We start from the raw sequence: 19,950 nt of genomic DNA, 5'->3' as shown, positions 1-19,950 counted from the left end.
GCATGATGGAGTCCCCAGTTTCTAGTTTAATGACAGTTCATTAAAATTGATTTGTTTAATTTTACTGTAAAATGAAACTATATTGCTATTGATAAATTTTCTTACCTCAAACATTTAAACTGATAAAACTTTTAAAAAAGATATTTATTTTTAATTGTGTATATGTATGTGTGTGTGCTGGGTGGGCGTATGTACACATGAGTGGATGTGCATACAAACCCCAGAGCCATTGGATCTCCCTGAAGCAAGAGTTACAAGAAGTTATAAGCCACCCAATGTGGGTTCTGGGAGCAAAACTCTGGTCCTCTGCAAGATCAGTAGACACTCTTAGCTGCTGAGCATCTCTCTAGACCTCTCAATATTTGCGTGTGCTATATGTCATTAATAAGAAACAACGGATTGAAAGATTATGTTTGTATTTTCTTGGTTCAAGGTGTTTATTGCATCTCAGAGGGCAGACATGCACTGGGTTTTAAACCAAAATACAAAGAAAAGCCATTTTGAAATTGGTTTTAGGTAATTTCCCCCCCCCCATTACAGTGTATGTTATCCCCACAGTAAATTCAGATACAACCACTTTAAAGGGTACCATACAGCTATTAAGTAATTTGAAAAATAGGCAAATGCCTTTCCAACCCAATATGCTTTTACAAAGAGCTGCCAAGCCACTAAACAACACTGATCAACAGTGACCTTGTGCACACATCAAAATCTTCAGCCAAGCCATCAACACAGACAGTATGACAACAAACTAAAAGCCAAAAGATACAGTATGTACATTAAAAGATACAATTCGCTGAATTGGTGTCAATCCTATCACAGAGGTACAACAGAAGTCACTTTGAGCTCAATCAAAGGATGGATAAACACTAGTCTACAAAACACACAAAGAAACACTAACTGAACAGATGCACGTAAACCCACAGTGAAGGAAAAATATCTGCAGTTATCTTTAAATTACAGGTGTCTCTTGGGGCACATTCATAGTCACATAAACAGCACAAATCTAACTGCATTTCCACAGACACAATAGAAAGACTCCACTTGTCAGTGCCTTTGATCAAAAATGAATAAATAGGTCAATTTAGATGCAAAACCTGCAAATATAATTAAAATATATATCTTAATATAGCAGTGATAAATATGGACTTCTTCTCATAGGATTTTTTTCTCATTCTCAATAAGATAGCTTCATCAAGGAGAAGTTTCATTATGGACATTAAACTTCATATTTTTTTAAAATAAAATTTCTTAACATATACAGTGCACAAAAATAAACATTTCTCACAACAGTTGAAGTTTCTGTGATTGGAAAAACGTACTTCACACCGAAAAAGGTTTCGCATAGTAGAGCGTTTTCCTCACTAGCTGATAGTTATCACATGGCGTTTGTAACGAGGTACAGAAGAGAAGAGTTCGCGGGAGGACTTGAGGGTGTGTCCAAAAGTTATAGGTATATACACTGAAACCTTCAAAAACACAGACACATCTTTCCAAATGGCTCACCACACAACAGCTGCATCATCCGTCCATGGGCAACGTCCAGAAAAGCACTAAAGGCATTGGAAACATCCATTCATTGTTTACATCGTACAACACACAAACAACCCAAATACGCTACGAGTTCGAGAGTAGGGATAACAGCTAAGGTAGTCACATTCCTAATGTTCACGGTCACAGCTGTGCTGTGTGTCTGGAAGAGAAGTTACAGTCAGCACTGGGTTTGGTACTGGTGGCTCACTGTGAAACTCTGAGCAACAATCTTATTTGAAGTTTCCAAACTCACGTTATTTTTTCCTATTCAGTCACAAAAATTGCAGCTGTAAAGAAAAAAAAAATACTTGAATTAGGAAATACACTGACAAAACCCCTCAAACATATGACCTCCCTGACAATTTCCCTTCATAGTGCAAAACTTCTGTACACAAAAGGGTTCAGGATGAACAAACTCACATATACGGTTTTCCAAAGTTTTCAAGATAAGCTTAAAAATCCACTCAGGAAACCTAAACAATTCTATGTGCAGTTCCAGTTTAGAGAGACATTTTATCAACAAACTTTAAAACTTTGACACTAGGGATCTTGGTCACGAGACACTCAGTCTCAACCTCTAAGAGCTACTCTGTAAATATGGGTGGTGAGAGAAAAGGTGGAAAGGTAGCGATTGCCATCATTTTTCATGTTCATCAGTGAGCCACTTAGGAGCTGGACCAGGGTCCTGTGCCTTCTCTGCCACCTCTGCTCACTCCAGCCACTCACTCTTTCTCTTGGGAAATCCTCTCGAGGGTCAGAAGGCATCTATCTCTTCTTCATAAAATGCTTGTCTGCTCGGGACGAGACTGTGTATCTTAGGGACGAGACTGTCTCAAGCCTCCCTTTGTGTCTGCCACTTATCAAGGCTTCTAGTCTGCCCTGACAGCAAGAGCTCCCAAATGAGAGACTCCTCTAAGCAGTCTCCTTGCCATTCGAGAAACAAGCTGCCGGGAGAGGTGGTGTCATATGTGTCTACCTTGGTGATCCGAGAGGAACAGACAGGATGGCCACAAGAAAAAAAAAATCTGACTGAGATGTCAAGGCATTAAAATGGTTTATCAACAATTTCATTTAAAACAGATTTTATTATGTGGCCTAGGTTGGCCTTTAATTCTCAATCCTCCTGCCTCAACCTCTCGTGTGTTAGAGTCACAGGCTTGGGTCACCATGCCTGGCTACTATTAACCCACACATACAAAAAAATGTCAGGAGTTAATACATGTGGGCAGTGGATATGATAGAAACCACACTGCACTGTGGTTCAAAGCTCCCACATTCTTACTGTTCTTTTGGCCAGACCTTAAAAAAAATCATTTCATGCTCAAGGACCAGTTCTTTCAGTTATAAAACAGCAAATCTGATGTGGAAAATATTGAGTGAATATGTAAAGTAATACTGAGCACCGCCGCAAGCAGCTACTGACTGTGTCAGGTGCCGGGCTGAAAGTAAGCGTTCCCTTCCATCCAGTTCCTCCCTCATGTTCACTGTGAACCATTTGGTAAGTTAAATTTATGAAACAGAAGACAAAATTGCCAGGTTTCTAAAATTCAGCTTGAATAAATGCAAAGGGTAACAATCCAAGCTTTACCTTAACATGAAAAATAAGGATAAAGAAAAGATGTGGTTATGTAGCCAAATATATTTTTAAATATCTTCCAAATTCAGTATTATAAATGCTGGAACCCTATGAAGTCTAGTTATTATGGGATAGATACGGTGGTATCTCCCAGTTAACTTAGCAGCTGGGAGACTTCTGCCTCATCAGTATAATTTTTGTGCTTTTCAAGATAAGTTTTTCTCCCCCATAGTTTAACAAATGATGATTTTAAACGTTCACTGATAAGAACAGGTTTTGATGTCAACTTTAAAGCTCTAAACATATATATATATATATATATATATATATATATATATATATATCCACCCAGCCACCCACCCATCCACCCACCCATCCATCCATCCATCCATCCATCCATCATCTACAACCCGATATCTAGAATAGTTAAGCACTGCACAAAGCTCACTATAACAAGATCACAGGAAAGGCTCAACATCAGATACCTTAAATTGTTTACAAGAAATCCTTGATGTTAAGATCCGCTAATGGGTCCTTTGCTGGAGGTTTCTTGGGACTCTGAGTGGCAGGTGTAGGGCTTGGAGAAAGCTAATGGGGAAGAGGCCAGCCCCAAAGAGCAGAAACAGAAAGCACAAGAGAGACAGGTAAGCATTAGGCAGAACATATACCAGGGAAAACAAACACACCGAAGAGCAGATGGCTAAAAGTTAATACAGCTGCTTCATTCTACGTCGTCCGGGCTGTGCTTAACTTTGGAGTGGAAAAACGCACTAGGAATGGTTTTTGGATTTTTCTGAAATTCTTTGACATCAGATTCAGCCAAGGTGAAATATGGGGACTATAGGAGAAGAGTTTAAGTTAGGAAGATATAAGAATATACAGTAGCACACACATACATACATACAGAGAGAGAGAGAGAGAGAGAGAGAGAGAGAGAGAGAGAGAATGCAGTAAGCATTCTTACCTGGAGTGGTTAGTAACATCAATTATTAAGAAAAGGGTTACCCAGTCTTTCTTATAGGAAGAGTGAGTTGCAGGGGTACTGAGACGTAAGTTTGCAGACAGTATGGAAAGAAATTACTTTATTAACTATGTCGGTGCTTCATAGAAATTATTTTAAATGAGACACAGCTGTGGGGCAGTGTGTGTATCAGATAAACAAGTCATTTCCTAGCCCCAATCCAGCCCATCTAAGCTTGCAGCAAAGGACCACAGATCTTATCTTGTGTGTATATCCAATACTGTAATTACCGACTGCAGAAGAATCTTCTGGGGGCCCTACTTTTAAGACTGGCAAGGGAATGCCTTAAAACGTTTGCAGGCAGCCTGTCTGGAGCAATGGTCAACATCTCTGTTTTGAAGCCAATTCATCTCAAGACGACAGAAGTTCCTGAAATCTGGGACTGTGGGGTGGGGTATCTGCGTGTGTTGTTTGGGAAGGGCAGCTCTAGAGGCCGGGATGCTGAATCTGTCCCTATGTCTAATCTACTGACTGTAGTATCTGCCAATCTCATCTCTAAAACTGATGTCACATTTCACAGAATGTCAGGGAAAATCAGTGTTAAAGCTTGAAACTGGTTGGCAGAAATTGAAGGCTTAATCCACAACATGTGAGATATTATGACAATATTATGACAACTAACTAAAATAATAGATGGCCTGGACATTGGTGATAAAACAGTTTTCTACAGGAAAGTTATAAATGCAGGTTGGGTTATTCTATTGGCCATCTATGCTTTATTTTGATAGAGGAAATAGAATTCAAATATTAGGCCAGGTATGGTGGTGCATACCTTTGATACTAGCACTGGGGAGGCAGAGGCAGACCTCTGTAGGGCAGTCTGATCTATACAGTTAACATCTAGGCCAGCCAGGGCCATATGGTAAAAACTAAAAAAAGGAAAAGCTTAAGTAAATAAATATTACATAGATATTGCATGCTATTCCAGGGCTTACTAGAACATCAATTATTAAATTATTTCATGCTACATGTTTTTCATTTTCATTCTTCAAATCAAGTAATACCTGATGGTATTATACAAGAAAAATAATTACCTTATGTGACAAAATTGTATATATATTAACTCATTTCTAAGGCTTTCACACACTGAAAATAATGTTTAAAAGTTCTAAGTAAGTGTCCTATAGAAAAGACAACATAAACATCCATTTGTTACATTTAAAATGCCACAGGAGTGAAGCTGTTTACTGACGTCATTAAATTCAACAACTGGAGCCATTTGGTTTAGTTTGCTCAGCAAGTTGCTACTGAAGTTATAATTTTGGGTTCCCACTCTGCCCAGGCCGGCTGCTCAGAGACACAAGTCTCTTTATATGACTAACAAGTGAGAAGAACCAAGAGAGAACGCCTTCCAGCATGGCTAATATTAGCAGCAAAGCCCTTACATGGCGTAATGCCTTTTGCATTTCTGTAAGCGGGTGGTAGAGTAGGGAATTTGGCCTCACTAAAACCAGGTTTTCCCTTCACTGGGGAACCTACCTGATAAACTCTAAACCCCAGTGATATCCTAAGGGACAGGCATGACTTTGTTATTCAGAGTTGCTCCTGGAAGCCCCCTCCATGTAGTTTTTTTTTTTTTTTTCCCAAATCAACACAAGCTGGAGTCCTCTGAGAAGAGGAAACCTCAGCTAAGAAAATGCCTCCATCAGCTTGGTAGGCGAGCTTATGGGAGCATTTTCTTGTAATGACTGATATGGGAAGGCCTAGGCCACTGTGGGTGGTGTCATCCCTAGACAAGTAGCCCTGGAGGGTATAAGCCTTGTAGAAGCAGCATCACACCATGGTCTTTGTCTTGTCTCTAGGCGACTGCCTTGAACTCCTGCCCTAACTCTTTACAATGGACCATAAACTGTAAGCTGAAATAAACCCTTCCCCCACAGTTTGCTTTTGGTCATGTTACTTTTCATAGCAATAGGAAGCAAACTAGAACAACCCTGAGAATTTATACTAACTAAGGGTGACTCATAGGCCCTTCCAGATGTATGCTGACATGACTCAGGGTAGATGGAGGCTGGCCATACCAGAAAGGCTAATCAGTTATTATGTTGGTGAGTCTTTGGGCCACATAATAGCAAGTATGGTCTCCAGGATGGGGAGGGATTGGAGATTGAGTTCAACTCATAGGTAATAATTCAACCAATCCTCAATAATGTGGTACTGAAGCCAGAGTTATCTCCCGCAGTTGTCAATCCTGTCACACACAGATGCTAGGAGCGGTCCCAGGCTTGGACAGCTCCCAGATGTTCCTATCATCTCTTCTCCTCTAGCTGCATCTAATTTGTATCCTTTCACATCAATAAAACTATAACCATAAATCTTGTACTTTCCTCAGTTCTGTGAGTCACTATGGTAAATCTAAGCAGAGTGAGGTCATAGAGAACCTTAGTTTTATATACAGCCCATCTGAAGCGAGGGTGGCCCTGGGGACTCCCAAACGTGTAGCTGGAGTTAAAAGAGAAGCAATTTTTATGGCGACTCTGCAGTTTGGGAAAGCAGTGCTGCTGCTGACAGAATTCAGGGTAGACCCTGCGGCTTAGACAACTGTGACTCCACACTATCTGTAATCCCAGCAGCTGGGACGTGGATGGAGACAGACAGTAAGGCCAGTCTTGGCTACACAGTGAATTTGAGATCAGCCTGGGCTGGATGAAATCATCTTAAATAAAAATAAAACAAAACAAAAAAAAATCAAAACAAAAGAAAAAAACCCAACCCCAACCTAAACTCATCACTGGGACACAGGCATCAGGTACCCTAAAGGAACCATTCTGATTAAGTAGAGGAAAAAGAGAAGGACCCCAGGATGGTTAGTTCTCAGTCACTGTCTCCACACCCCACACTGCTTCCATGCCCCTTCACTCCTGAAACAACAGCCATGAGAGCCATTGGGTAAGAACACCTTTAGCAGCCACACGGAGGGAGGCAGGATAGAGAGACAGAGACTACGGTAGGACCACGAGGCAGGAAAGGAGCCCTCACCCTGGAGTCTGATCGAAGCAAGAATCCCAGCCCAACAAACATTTGCTGTGAGGACTAACCTAGAAATAACAATCCCTCTCTACAGAGATATTTTATGTATCTAAGAACCTTGGGTAGGGTTTTCCAAGAACTACCCTGAGCAATCTCAAACAGAAGTGTTAATACTGTTTACAGTAAGGCGCCCTACCTTCTGGCATCCCTGTGATCTAGACTCTAACTTACCCACTGTGAGCCTGTCACACGATACGAACCCCCAGTGATCTCTCTTAAGGCCCTTAGCACTCTTTCAAGACAGTGTCTTCAACCCACCCAAAGCAAACACCCGACAAGGAAACGTGACAGTCACCTAGAGAAGTCTACAACCACTCTCTGAGCTGTGTCGTTCTCTCTGAGCAATTTTCTTTAACCTTCCTATTCAGGTCTTTATTAACCACCAATTCTGCTTCACACTGGCTAGTCTTGAAAGACTATTTTTTTTTTTCAAGCCAGGAACCCCAGAGAACTCCTCAGGCTGCTGAGGGTGGAGAGTGGGGCTGTTCCTCTGGCCTCTTGGTCACACCACTAACACACAGCACAGCAGTTTATGTTTAAGGCTAAGTGGAGGGTACTGGGGACTGACCTGTGTGCCCGGCACAGCTGCGGCTCCAAAGGGCGGTCTCATCATGGGCTGTGCGAACATGACCGGCTGCTGAGGCATCATGGTCATGCCTGTCCCCGCAGGAGGCTGCAAAGGAACGAAAACTCTCAGAGCAGGTCTGAGACCCATGAGTGCAAAACCAGACAGGCACACCTTTAACATGCTTTGGAATACTGCTGAGAAAACCACGTAGGTAGGAACGATGGTTTATTATGTGACCCTGAACTCCGGGTATTGAGGCTGTCAGATGGGGAAAAGGACCCTGAGCTGTGTGTACAAGTCTGGCTGGCCATGCGGCATCCTCGTTCCTCTCAGAAGCTGTGTATTCACCTCCTGCTGGATTAGTTCTTGAGTAGACAAGAGATAACTTCCTTATGCAGGATGGCCCCAATGTGCTGAAGATGGATGTGCAGAGTGGAAAGATCCAGTAGAGAAAGGGTTGTGTTTGATAACTGAACTAAAATATATAGTAAATATCATCTCCAAAAATGATATAACACTGTGCTGTAATTTTATGTCAGTATATTCATACACATTGTAACTGCTTCCCCACTCTCTGGCCAGGCTGGTTAAGGCCCAAAGCAGATAATTTAAGTTGTAGGTTCCTTAACTGTATTTCCTGAAGGAGTACCTGTTTGTTTGAGCGTGTGGAAGGACGTGAGGAATGTCAACAACAGGTTTTTGACACAAGTCATCACTCACCATTCCAAATCCTGCTCCAGGTTGCCCAACAGCTGGGGCCCCGGCACCCGGAGGAACTGAGCTGGTTGGAGGAACCGTGCCCTGCTGCACACGCGTGCCCACAGAACCACACGGAACAAATAAGAAAGAAACAACATGGTTTTAATCTGCTAGGCTAGAATTTTAAAACGTGTGCATTTCAAGCTTGTGTATGTGGATATAACAAAGCATCCTCAAACTCCACGTCTAGATTTTAAAAGATGACCAGCGCCATAGCAATGGTTTGAGGTTCATTTTTGTGGTGCTGTTCGGATTCACGGGCTTGCAGTTGCTCAAACCTCTCTCTGCCTAGCTCGCTCTCACTGTGAAAGAATTGAACTCCAGTGAGCCAGTTCCTCCCACCATTTTATTCTCCAACATGCAGCACAGGGTTAGACACTAGAGTAACAGATAGACTTAGACCGGCAGGGGTGTGCCCAAGGGAGGAAAATTATTGGTGGGCTTGGGAAAAGTGCCTTTCCTAGTTTTGCTAAAAAAATTGAAGATACAGTAATCTGAAATATAGAAATAAATATCTTTTAAACCTTATGGAAAGGATGATGATCTGGTTTCAAGTGTAAAATTGGGGTGATGAAAAAATATGATCTCAAAATAAAATATCACACAATAGAACACAACTTGTCTTAGTTTGGTTTCTACTGCTATGATTAAACACCATGACAAAAAGCAACTTGGAGAGAAAAGGGTTTATTACAGCCCACAGCTTAGAGCCCATCCTGAAGTGAAGTCAGAGCAGGAGGAGCCTGGAAGCAGCAACTGAGGTAGAGGCCATGGAGGAGTACTGCTTATTGGCTTGGTCCTCATAGCTTGCTCACCCTGCTTTCTCATACCATTCAGGACCACTAGCCCAGAAGTAGCACTGCCCACAGTAAGCTGGGCCCTTCCCATAGAAATCATCAACCAAGAAAACACACTAGCCAGTCTGGTGAGGACATTTCATCAATTGAGATTTTCCTTTTTAAAAAAGGCATTAGTTTGTGTCAGGCTGACATAAAACTAGTCAGCATACTTTATCCTTTCTGACAGGAAAAAAAAATGTGTTCATTTCTTATTTCTACAACCAGGAGATTTTGGCAGAAAATATGATAAAATGGTATCACAATCCATGATAGGGAATGTGCTGGAAAATCATTTCTATAATTTTACAGATAAACCAGAAACATAAATATTACTATTAAGGCTACTGCAACCACAGGGTATTTAAGTGTAGGCTGTAATCATTACATGCAAAGTCCAGAGATTTGCATTTCATTGAATTCTGCATCTTGCTTATATCCTTTCAATGTGAACTAGGCGTACAATGATAACAGTCAAGTTAAGCAGAACATCCTTGTTCTGTAGACTTGAAAATTGGTAAACTGCCCATACCCCCCTGGCCTCACTTACGTACCGGTGGGACGCCTGCTGACCATGTAGCTGGGGTGACCTTCGGTTGCCAGTTGGCTCCACCAGTCAACTTCTTCTCCCCAGCATTCCACTGGAGATCTCCCCTAAGGGGCAAGTGTGAAAAACAAAACACAAAGTTCAGAGGGAAAAATGGCATGTGACTTCCTGGATGCTTTTACTCGGTTTAGAAGTGGTCTGTTGGAACCTGGCGGTGATGCGAGTACAGATTAAAATCCACGGACAGTTCTTACCGTATTGTATCTAAGACAGCGCACAAGCATTTAAAATAAAACAAATGTGTGTTTTGAATTCAGTGGCAACAGGAACTTCATGCCTGTTACAACAGAAAAAGATGCCAAAAAATTCAACTGACTTCTTCATTCATAATAGAAACTTTAAACAGTATGCCATCAATCTGGACACATATCTTGTTGAATTTTTATTTTTGTCATTTTAATTATGTGTATGTGTACATTTCTGTGTGTGGGTATGCACACGTGTGTGCTGGGATCTAGGAGGCCAGAGGTGTTCGATTCTCTGGAGTTGGGGTGACAAAGAGTTGTGACCCATCTGTCACTTGTGCTGGGAACAGAACTCAGATCTGTTAGAGCAGTCTGTGCTCGTGACTGCTGAGTCATCCCTCCAGCCCTGGAACTTCTTGGATTTCAAATGCACTGATGATGGCGTTCAAGAAAGGGCTTCACACAGCCGTACAGCACCTCCACCCTGCTTGGCGGCGGTCACTGTACAGCTCTAACAGGCACCTCAGTTTTGATGACAAAACATAGCCGAGAAAAGGATATACTGTTTATCAGTTTTACGAACCAGGAAAGATTTTTTTAATCAACATTAGCCAGAAATACGGGACTGAATCTCAAACTCAAAGCTACTCTAAACTACACAGAGAAACCCTGTCTCATAAAAACAAACATGCAAAAAACTCAAAACTCCATCCCAAAACATTTCCAGATGTAACAGTGGTGATCCTGGCCTGAAACACATCACTCTTTCTCAAGCAGAGCAATAATTTGGAGATTTCAATAGACTAACAACAATGTAAATTGAAATGAAAAACAACTGAAATTACCTAATGGAAGAGTGGGAAATAACATACCCAAGTGAGTAAAATGTTTTTTGGTAGTTTTGAATAAACACACACCAACACATTGTTCAAAGGAAAGCAGATAACCAAAAACAACAACAACAACAAAACAAAAACAAAAAGAAAAAACCCTACTTACTTTTTTGTTGTGGTACCAGAAATTCCAAGATCTACAAACAGGTAAAAGAAAAGAAAAAGAATTTAAATCTTTATATTCAGCTTATATATTTCAGTATTTGAGACATCCAGCACTCACAGGCTTAGAAAAGGACTGTAGTTTTACCTAGCAATGACTGTATCCAGTTGGTTGAAAAAGAAATTATATTAGTGAACAGAAGCAGAATTTTAAATTTTCTTTTATCTCACATCAGTCTTAAGGATCACTTAGTGTGGACTTGCCCAGGTCTGGACTGCTATCTGAAAAGCCCTGTTAGAGTGGGGGTCTGTGAGCCTCCTTAGTGGATAAAAAGCTGTCTTTAATGAGAGCTAATAATGACTAACTGATCACTGGGTCTAGACTGTTTACATGCGCGGTGTCAATTATGCTAAACACCCGCCTTCCTCCTGCAAGTTGGGTGCCAGGCAGAGTGTGCCCATGTTAGCAGTCAACCAAACCCCTGGCTCCTCACACCCTAAGGGGCTTCCTTGGGCTGAAAGGACTTATGCAGCTGTGTGCCCGTCTCTCGCTGCTAAGTTGATGCTCAGATGTGAGCCGAACCACGGGTTGGGTTCCAGGAGGCTGCAAGTGGACTGTGAAGGTGGAAGTGACCTTGGGAATACCCGGCTCAACCACTCACCCATACTGCACTTCACTTGCCAACTTGGTAAAGATATATTGTGCTTTAGCTGTAGGCGTTAGCCTAGGCACTTGGGATATATCAATAAAGAGAAGTATTAAGGGCCCCCATGCCGAAGGAACCTGCACTCTGATGGTGTGACACAGATAAGAAACGATGATGTGAAAAAAGCAAATGATACGGGCTGCTAAAAAAGGAGGATGAGGGCAAGGAGCCAAACGGTGCAAGGCCTCCTGGAGAAGGCGAGGCTTTGCCAAAGCTGAGCTCTTGAGGCTGAGGGAGCAGCCAGCCCAGTGCCCCTAGTAAGTGTGAAGCTGATTTGTTAGATGATGATTTTAATATTTAGTTCTTGTATCTTTTCTTAGCATTACAAAATAAATTATACATATTAATTAATCCAAATACAGAAATCTTTACATATAACATTTTGATTACTTTTAAAAAGTGACTTTTATTTTATGGGTATAAAATTCTGCTTGCAGCCGGGCAGTGGTGGCACACACCTTTAATCTCAGTGCTTGGGAGGTAGAAGCAGGTGGATCTCAATGAGTTCGAGGCCAGCCTGGTCTACACAGTGAGTTCCAGGACAGCCAGGACTGTTTCACAGAGAAACTTTGTCTTGAAAAAAGAGAGAAAGAAATTCTTCTTGCATGTTTGTCTGGGTGCCACACGGACACCTGGTACTTGTAGAAACCCTCAGAGAGCATCAGAGCCACCGATGAAAAATGATAGTTTGTTTTCTTTTTAAAAAAATAAAATAAATTATATATATATATATATATATATATATATATATATATATATAGCTTTTCACTATTCTGTCTCAGCCCTTTGCAAGGGCCATAAGAATAGAAATTGTATCTGTTTTTTTTTTCACTGATTTATTCCTAAGGCCTGGAAGAATACCTCCTAATCAATAAATACTTGTTGAAAAATGAAACTCAGATACTATAAATATATTGTACTTAGTATAAATCTATTTTCAGATGGTTATGTACTTCTATAGAATGCCTTTGAATATTACCTGTGCAAGCCAGTGTGGGCTTTTTAGGGTTTTTTTTGGGGGGGGTTGTTTTTTGTTTTTAGATTAAAAGTGAAGTGGGTATTCTTTGCAAGAACAGTGGACTAGCAAGTGATTACCTTCTAAAGAAAGGCTCTGGGTGATCCACTCCTTAGACACTTACCCATAAGCAAAATCAGGGGAAAAGAATACCACTCTCATATGCTTCAAGTAAATAAAACTAGATTACTCACTGCCCACTAAGCTGGCCAGAGATGAGTCAAGGTCACTTCCAAGGCCTTTACTGGCTGCCATTGCAGGACTGGGTGGGACCATCGAGACAGGAGCAGGCTGCCCAGATGGTGCCATGGTTGGCATCAGAAGATCACCTAAACCATCAAACACTGGAAATCAAACAGACCGGGTTCAGAAAAATTGGAAAAAGAGACAAGAGAGAGATAATATGCAGAAGACAGTCTTTAATGAAACCATGGGAACACAAAAATACGTTATTATAAAAGGGACAACATAATTCATATGGTTTGTGACTATGAACACCAAAAAGAACATGTTTACTTATGTCTACTCAAAGTACATGAAAACGTTAATGAGCATGGAGAAAGACGGGGAGGAAGGCTGTGTGCTATAACGTACTAGAGAGAGCCCAGGGCCAGGCTGAAACTCAGCCACACCCCATAAGCTCTGAGCATCAGGAGAGGACACTTCCATTTTCTCACCTGTGAATAGGGATGGTACTAACATAGGCCTTTGCTGGAAGGGTCAATGAGGAAACATTTTCCCACACGTCTATTACAATGGAGCCTCTGTACAGGCACTCCAATAAGTGGTAGCCATTGTTACTCTAACAGGAAAACCACTAACCACTTTTTATTCTAAATGGTAGTGATGTGTTGTGAACTACAAATAATCTTACCCTAGCTAACCTAAGATGCTCAGTCTTAAAGCAATTTGTAATTGAAAAACTGTAATTCCCTAGTGTCCAATGAAATTAGCATAAGATAAATGGTGTTCTGTCAGCATCTAGGAATATTATTGGAAAGCCACTTAGTCCCATTTTAGAGGCAGTTAATTTTGATTTCCCCCTTCCTTTTGTCACATGTTTGGATTATACGTTTTGGGCCTATTTAAAATAAATGGGATTTTAAGGATGGACGTCAAGAGCCACCACCAGTGTTCCTGATCCCCAGACGACAAGTACTACATGTTCAGTTCCTAGAACACAGAAAGACTATCCAAAATACAGGCTTGGAATATTCGTAAACTATTGCTAATACCTTATCTACATAAAAATGTCGGGCTTGTTACATTCTTATAAGAAACTACGTACATCTACCATAAACACCACTACAGAGTCATTCTAAGGTGGGAAAGACAGCATTCAAGTCAGCACTGGCAATAGAAGCATCCAGATTGTCAGGCAGGGGATAATATATTTAGGGTGTTCTTGAAACACATTTAATTGCCAAAAACTCACCAATTGAAAATTTGTAGTAAGGACCCAGCATGAGAAGAGGAGGATGGAAGAGAATACAAACAAAATGACAGCAGTGATGAAAGGTTAGAAGCAAAGGTACTAGTCGTGTCTCAACTTCATTAAACGAGGGCCATGCAAGCTTCAGAGGATGTGAGCAACAGCAGGAGCGGGGTGTGTGTTGGGTGTCCACACACTCAGACACTGTTCAGAGAGTCACTACAGAGAGTCTGTCCTCCCTCTACCACCGCTAAATCATGTGCGTGTGAGCTCGTGCAAAATAGATGGTGGGTGGGGTAAGGTGTCTGCTAGAATCCAAAAACAGAAAAAGAAAGGACAGGAGGTTATTCTTAGAGCTACCAAACGTGTCCTGGAAAATTTAACGAGCTATAGGCTGAGAGTCACCAACCAGGCTAACGATATCCACCTGTAAGTTTCCTACCATCACACTAACCTGGGGAGGTCGATGCTATATTACCAGAAATAAGGATGAGCGTCTCAACAACCGGTGACTCACCTGATGGATCAAAGGAGCTGCTGCTTGAAGTTGAAGGCGTTGTTCCAAAAGCTGCCTCGAAATTGGGTTGCAGCAGGTTATTCTGAGCTGGAGTCACCGGGGTTGTAGAAGGGGCCATGAAAGAACCCCCAAATCCTGATGAAAAAAAAAAGTCCCAGAAAAATGTCAGCTGGAGATAGGGAAAAGACCATAGGAAACAGACTCAGAAAAAGCTACAGGAGCTGAAGAAGAATGACCACATGATTAGCAACTAGTGAAACCAGGAGGCCTGTTTGGCCAAGAGCTTCTCCAAGCATGTTGATCTGCCAGGTACGAATGACAGATCCAATGTATCCAGACACGAGGTAGCTCTTGAAACAGGCACTCAAGTAGGAAATACACACATTAGTGAAGCTCATTAGAACTTGTGCCTATCAGAATCTGCTAGGATGAAATACACAGAGCAAAGAAGGGTTAGACTTCAGGTAAGTTATCATTGCACTGAAACTTTACAATGGCAGTAACAGGCAATTACATGTTTAGTTGCACACAGTAATAAAATGTAAAGAAGAAAATGGGCACTAAATCTCCAATTTCCGCATTTTTAGCTCCCTGGTCCCACAGAGGGCAGGCAGGTTCTCAGCACTGCCTTCAGGTGAGCCACTGCAGTGTGCAGCCACTCTAGTCCTCTCTGTGCAGGTCAGCCAGGCAGTCCCTCTGAGCAGAAAACCTTGACAGTTACTTCTCAAAATGCTTTCCCTGGTATCCCATTCCTTTAGATTCCTCTGTATAACAGCCTTCTGGCTCTGACTCTGATTGCTCCCCACCCCTGCAAACCAGACTGTTGCCAATCTCACAGCTCCTAATGCCACAGGCCCCTAGAAAGGAGTTCCATGACATGCTGCTGGCTGCACTCCACAGTATATATCACTGTCCTCAGCATGCGGAGCAGAGCTCCACGCCACTCCCATCACGTCTCCATGCCTGTGTTCTCCAAGCAACTCCAGAGACAGCTGGCTAGGTCCAGGAGCTGCATGCCTTTTCCTCCTGTCTTTTCTATTAATACTTAGCACAGTTCCTGAAATAGTAAGTTCATGGTTACTGAGTGAATGATAAGGACTTATAAAAATTGATCAGATCTCAAATTAAATATTTATTCTTTGAATTCTGTCTCTCATGTCTCTCAAGCAACAGAAAACAGAAGCCTAAGGTAACTGTTGCTTTTGTGTAAAAATATGCAACCTGCAAGGAGGTGATAATTGTTTGCTAAGATTCCGTAGTTTTCTATTATAAAAGGGTTTATTTTTAGCAGAAGTCCATCTGTTTTTTTTTCTTTCTTTTTTTTTTTTTAACACAGTCTTACTATATAGCCCCAGATAAGCCTGGAACAAATTATATAGACTGGACTAATCAACTCACAGAGATTTCCGTGCTTCTGCCTCCTGAGTGCTGGGATTAAAGGCCTGCACCACCATGTCTGGAAGTCTTTCTTACAACCAAATTTGTTGTATATGCTTCTTTTCAAATTTAGTCCCATCATCGCTTCTTCACAAATAGATTTCAAAAATATACATATATTGAAGCTGGAGAGATGGCTCAGAGGTTAAGAGCACTGACTGCTCTTTCGGAGGTCCTGAGTTCAATTCCCAGCAACCACATGGTGGCTCACAGTCATATGTAATGAGATCTGGTGCCCTCTTCTGGCCTGCAGGCATACATGGAGGCTGAACACTGTATATATAATAAATAAATAAATCTTAAAAAAAAATATATATATACATATATTAACACTGCAATTTACAAAACCTATCTTTTCTAAAGTAAACTTTGATCATCTTTTTAGCAGTGGGCAATAATATTCAAGTCATGTTATCTGTATAAATCAAAAGTGATGTAAATTTAAAGCTTTTGTGTTTCAGACAGTCCTTAACTATGCAGTCCTGAGTGCCCTTTACGTAGACAAGGCTGGCATCAAACTAGTTGGGAACCTTGCTTGTGTTTTTGTCTTCTAAATGCTGAAATCACTGACATACTCCACCATACCCATTTATTTATTTTAAAAGCTCTTTATTTATATAGGTGGTTACTATGTCTCTATACAAACCAAGGTGCTAGTTCTGCAAATCACCATAATGCCATGTCCCAAATATTTGTTCTATTTTATATGCATTAAACAAAGATATTTGGGTAATATAATAAGTCAGGTACCATTGTGAGCTGAATTGCAGATATGATGTTGACCTGTGGAGATACAATTATGCTGATATTCCATAATGTTTTTAAAACTAAGAACGTGACTTCCTGACGCTGTCATATTCACACAAGCACAAGAAATGCTTTTTTTGGTTAAGTAAAACAGGGAGAAACTGGCTTCTCAAATTAAACTTTAGAAAAACTAAAAATGTAATTTAAAATTTCTTTTATCAGGGCACTAGGTGAAAGTGCTGTCCATGCTAAGAAAATCAGATCTCCCATGACCAAAGTAACTTACAGGAAATGGTTTGATTCAAAGTAGACTCTAACACCCAAAACAAACTTGCTTGCATTAAACATTAATTTATTTAAGTAGGAAGCCCAGAGAAACATGAATGTCTATGCAATAATTTTTCCTCTCAAAGAGTCAGAAGAAAAGGCAGTGGAAGGAACAGGAGAGCAGAGTCAACAACATGGTTAAAAGTGCATAGACATTGGAATATTCGTCACTAATCTCTTTTCTAGCTCACTTTAGTAAGATTTTAGAATGGTCAGGTTTACTGAAAAATTTAAGGTTATTTTTCTTTCCGTGTATATGTGTGTGTGTGTGGTGTGTGTGTGTGTGCGTGCGTGTGTGGTGTGTGTGTGCGCGCATGTGTAACATGAACCAAAGTGAGTCTTTTGGGAAAAAAATCCCTCTGCAGCTGTGATCCTTCCCTCTCCAGGGGTGCTTTAGATCTTGTGGCAATCCCCTAGGATCAAACTCTCTGGCTCTGTCACCAGCCTCTGACTTGGCATGCCGTGCAAATGTTTGCCTTTTCCCAAGATCCTTGGCCTCTGTTCCAGGTTGTAGGCTTTAGGCCCTAGTGTTCTAAGCTCCTCTGAGATACTGTTCCCACAGGCAGTGGACTAAGGACAGTGGAGCAGACAGTGTGGTCTTGTGGTCGGCCTCCTGTTTAGTGGGTCTGAGCAGCCCCAGTGACATATCTCGTCTATGGCAGACCAGCAGACATCCAAGAACGACTTCTTCAGATAGCCAGGACAGTTGATTTTAACCACAACTTTAGAGCCAAAGATTTATAATCAATTATCTCATTTAAAAAGCAGCAGTACCATTTCCACCAAGGAGCTCTGAAACTGCTATTTCAGTGGCCTGTTAAAACCTTACTGCTGGAGCTTGAGAAATCTGGATTGAATGTGTTGGTTTAATAAGAGGTGGAAAGTGTCTGGCCACGTTGAAGCCGCTGTGAAATGCATCCAGGCTGAGAGGAAAGTCAGGCAGGCTGGCAGGCCTTGTCTCAAGTCAGCAGCGGTGGGGGATGTGAAGGGCACAGTCTTATGTTACACTTTAGCTTCCAGACAGCTAAGAGATTTCAAAGTGGGGGCCTGGTTCTTCAAAGCAGTCACTGTGACGAGATCTGGCAATCGCGAGCATCATTCTGGTCAAGGAGCCAAAGGGGCTATGAAAGACATATAAGAGCCAGTCTTGCTGGAGAGCTCGAAGCCACCAGACAGAATTACCGAGGCAAGGAAGGTGAACAGAGGGGCTGCCTCTACTTCCTCCAGTTCCTGGAGGAGAGCTGTGACCCCAAGGGAAATCTGCTGCAGCACCCAAGGTTGGGGAGGATCCACTAGCTCTGTCCTTATCCATCCCAAGTCTGAGAACGCTAGCATGCTCCCTGGCCTGATCCAACTGGTGTTGAGATCCTGTGCAATCCTAGGTTGTGAGCTATGGTTACCCTTGGTCAAAACTGGTTACTCTTTAGGGCCACATGACTGCCAGGGTATTTAAAGCGAGGGATTCTAGACTGGGGACTCCCTTGTGCTTAGGTGACTCACACTCATTACCTTTTTGCTACCCTGAGGACCAAAATGCATCTCTTGAAGTGCCTCGGAGTACACTGAAAGCTGCCCTTGAGTGTCAAGAAAAGTCTACTAGACTAGTTCTGTGCTCCCCTCATGCAAAATTAGAAGCAAGGTTAGCATGCTGTGAATTTCTCTGTTAAGCTGGGTCAAAGCCTAAAGATGGGGCCTTCCATCTGGCCACTTTCTAAGTGTGACGCTCATTAAGTACACTTTGTCTTGGCCCCAAAGAAGGCTCAGGCTTGGTCTGAAGTGCGTTTGCATCCTTGAGCCATTCTTTTCATCAGTCGGTTCTACCTCAGCAAACTGTGCCCATCTACTTCCTAGAAAGCTCGGATCACCCAGTGTTTTCAGACAGAAAAATGAGCAGCTTCTCAAAAAAGTTCGTGATATCTGTCACAGCATTTCCACAGGTGAAATCTCTAATGGTTTCTCCTGTGGTGATTCACATATTACAAAACCAAATGTCAAACATTACAGCATCGTTTACCACAGATTCCTTCCAAAAAGTATGAGCAGCCATTATATGACAGAATTCCTACACAAAGCACATTACCTTTTTGTCAAATAAAAACAAACAAGCTAATTGAAAATAAAATTGAGAGAATCAGCAGGGGTGGTTTATATACATACAACTGTGGGTTGAGGACTAATTTAATAAATTCTGAGAAATAATAAACCCTCTATTATATATAATGCTATAGCCTTCAATTTCATGTCTTGAAAGAAAAATTTAAAAATATACCTTGCAACTTATGTAGCATTTATTACTTACAAAACTATATCCAAACTTAACTTTTATAAAATGCCATTTTAATTGAATCAGTTACCAGCTAGTAGATCTGCCGATGCTGATGAACTAGAAACAGCCTGTGGTGCTGGTTGGGTTTCGGAAGCACTACTTCCAAATGCATCTATCCATTATCCATTATGCAGCAAGAAAGTAAGAGGGTCAAACAGTAAGTAACTAGGCAATTCAAATGTGAAATACATAGAAACATGCACAGACATGATACTCTGTATGGTGAGTCTGCCTCCTCGGTCTACGTGAAATGACCAAGTGAACCAAACCATGATCTAAGCAGTTTGTTTTATTTTATATCTTCGGATAGGGTCTTACTTTGCAGTTCCTGC

General features: G+C 41.5%; 1 protein-coding gene across 7 annotated transcripts in view; it reads right to left on the bottom strand.

The window, feature by feature from the left end:
- Window positions 1-397: 397 nt before the first annotated feature.
- The window catches only part of Snap91 (synaptosome associated protein 91), a 112,002-nt gene continuing 92,449 nt past the window's right edge, over window positions 398-19,950 (bottom strand). For 3 of the 7 annotated variants that reach the window (XM_041679429.1, XM_041679428.1, XM_041679430.1), the window contains exons 22-30: window positions 19,647-19,730; window positions 14,782-14,916; window positions 13,027-13,176; window positions 11,115-11,145; window positions 9,878-9,977; window positions 8,449-8,532; window positions 7,729-7,833; window positions 3,595-3,697; window positions 399-1,820 (exon numbers count right to left, since the gene is read on the bottom strand). In XM_041679429.1, the coding sequence (XP_041535363.1) occupies window positions 3,605-3,697; window positions 7,729-7,833; window positions 8,449-8,532; window positions 9,878-9,977; window positions 11,115-11,145; window positions 13,027-13,176; window positions 14,782-14,916; window positions 19,647-19,730 (782 nt within the window). In that variant the 3' untranslated portion in view covers window positions 399-1,820; window positions 3,595-3,604. Of the gene's footprint in view, window positions 1,821-3,594; window positions 3,698-7,728; window positions 7,834-8,448; window positions 8,533-9,877; window positions 9,978-11,114; window positions 11,146-13,026; window positions 13,177-14,781; window positions 14,917-19,646; window positions 19,731-19,950 lie in introns of all 7 variants that reach the window. The other 4 variants (XM_041679432.1, XM_041679434.1, XM_041679431.1 and 1 more) reach the window with 3 other exon arrangements.

This window comes from Microtus oregoni, unplaced genomic scaffold, assembly GCF_018167655.1.
Source record: "Microtus oregoni isolate MIOR12 unplaced genomic scaffold, Mior012 000032F_ref0000030, whole genome shotgun sequence".
NCBI classification, from domain to species: domain Eukaryota; kingdom Metazoa; phylum Chordata; class Mammalia; order Rodentia; family Cricetidae; genus Microtus; species Microtus oregoni.
This window is presented reverse-complemented; position numbering and strand designations above follow the sequence as displayed.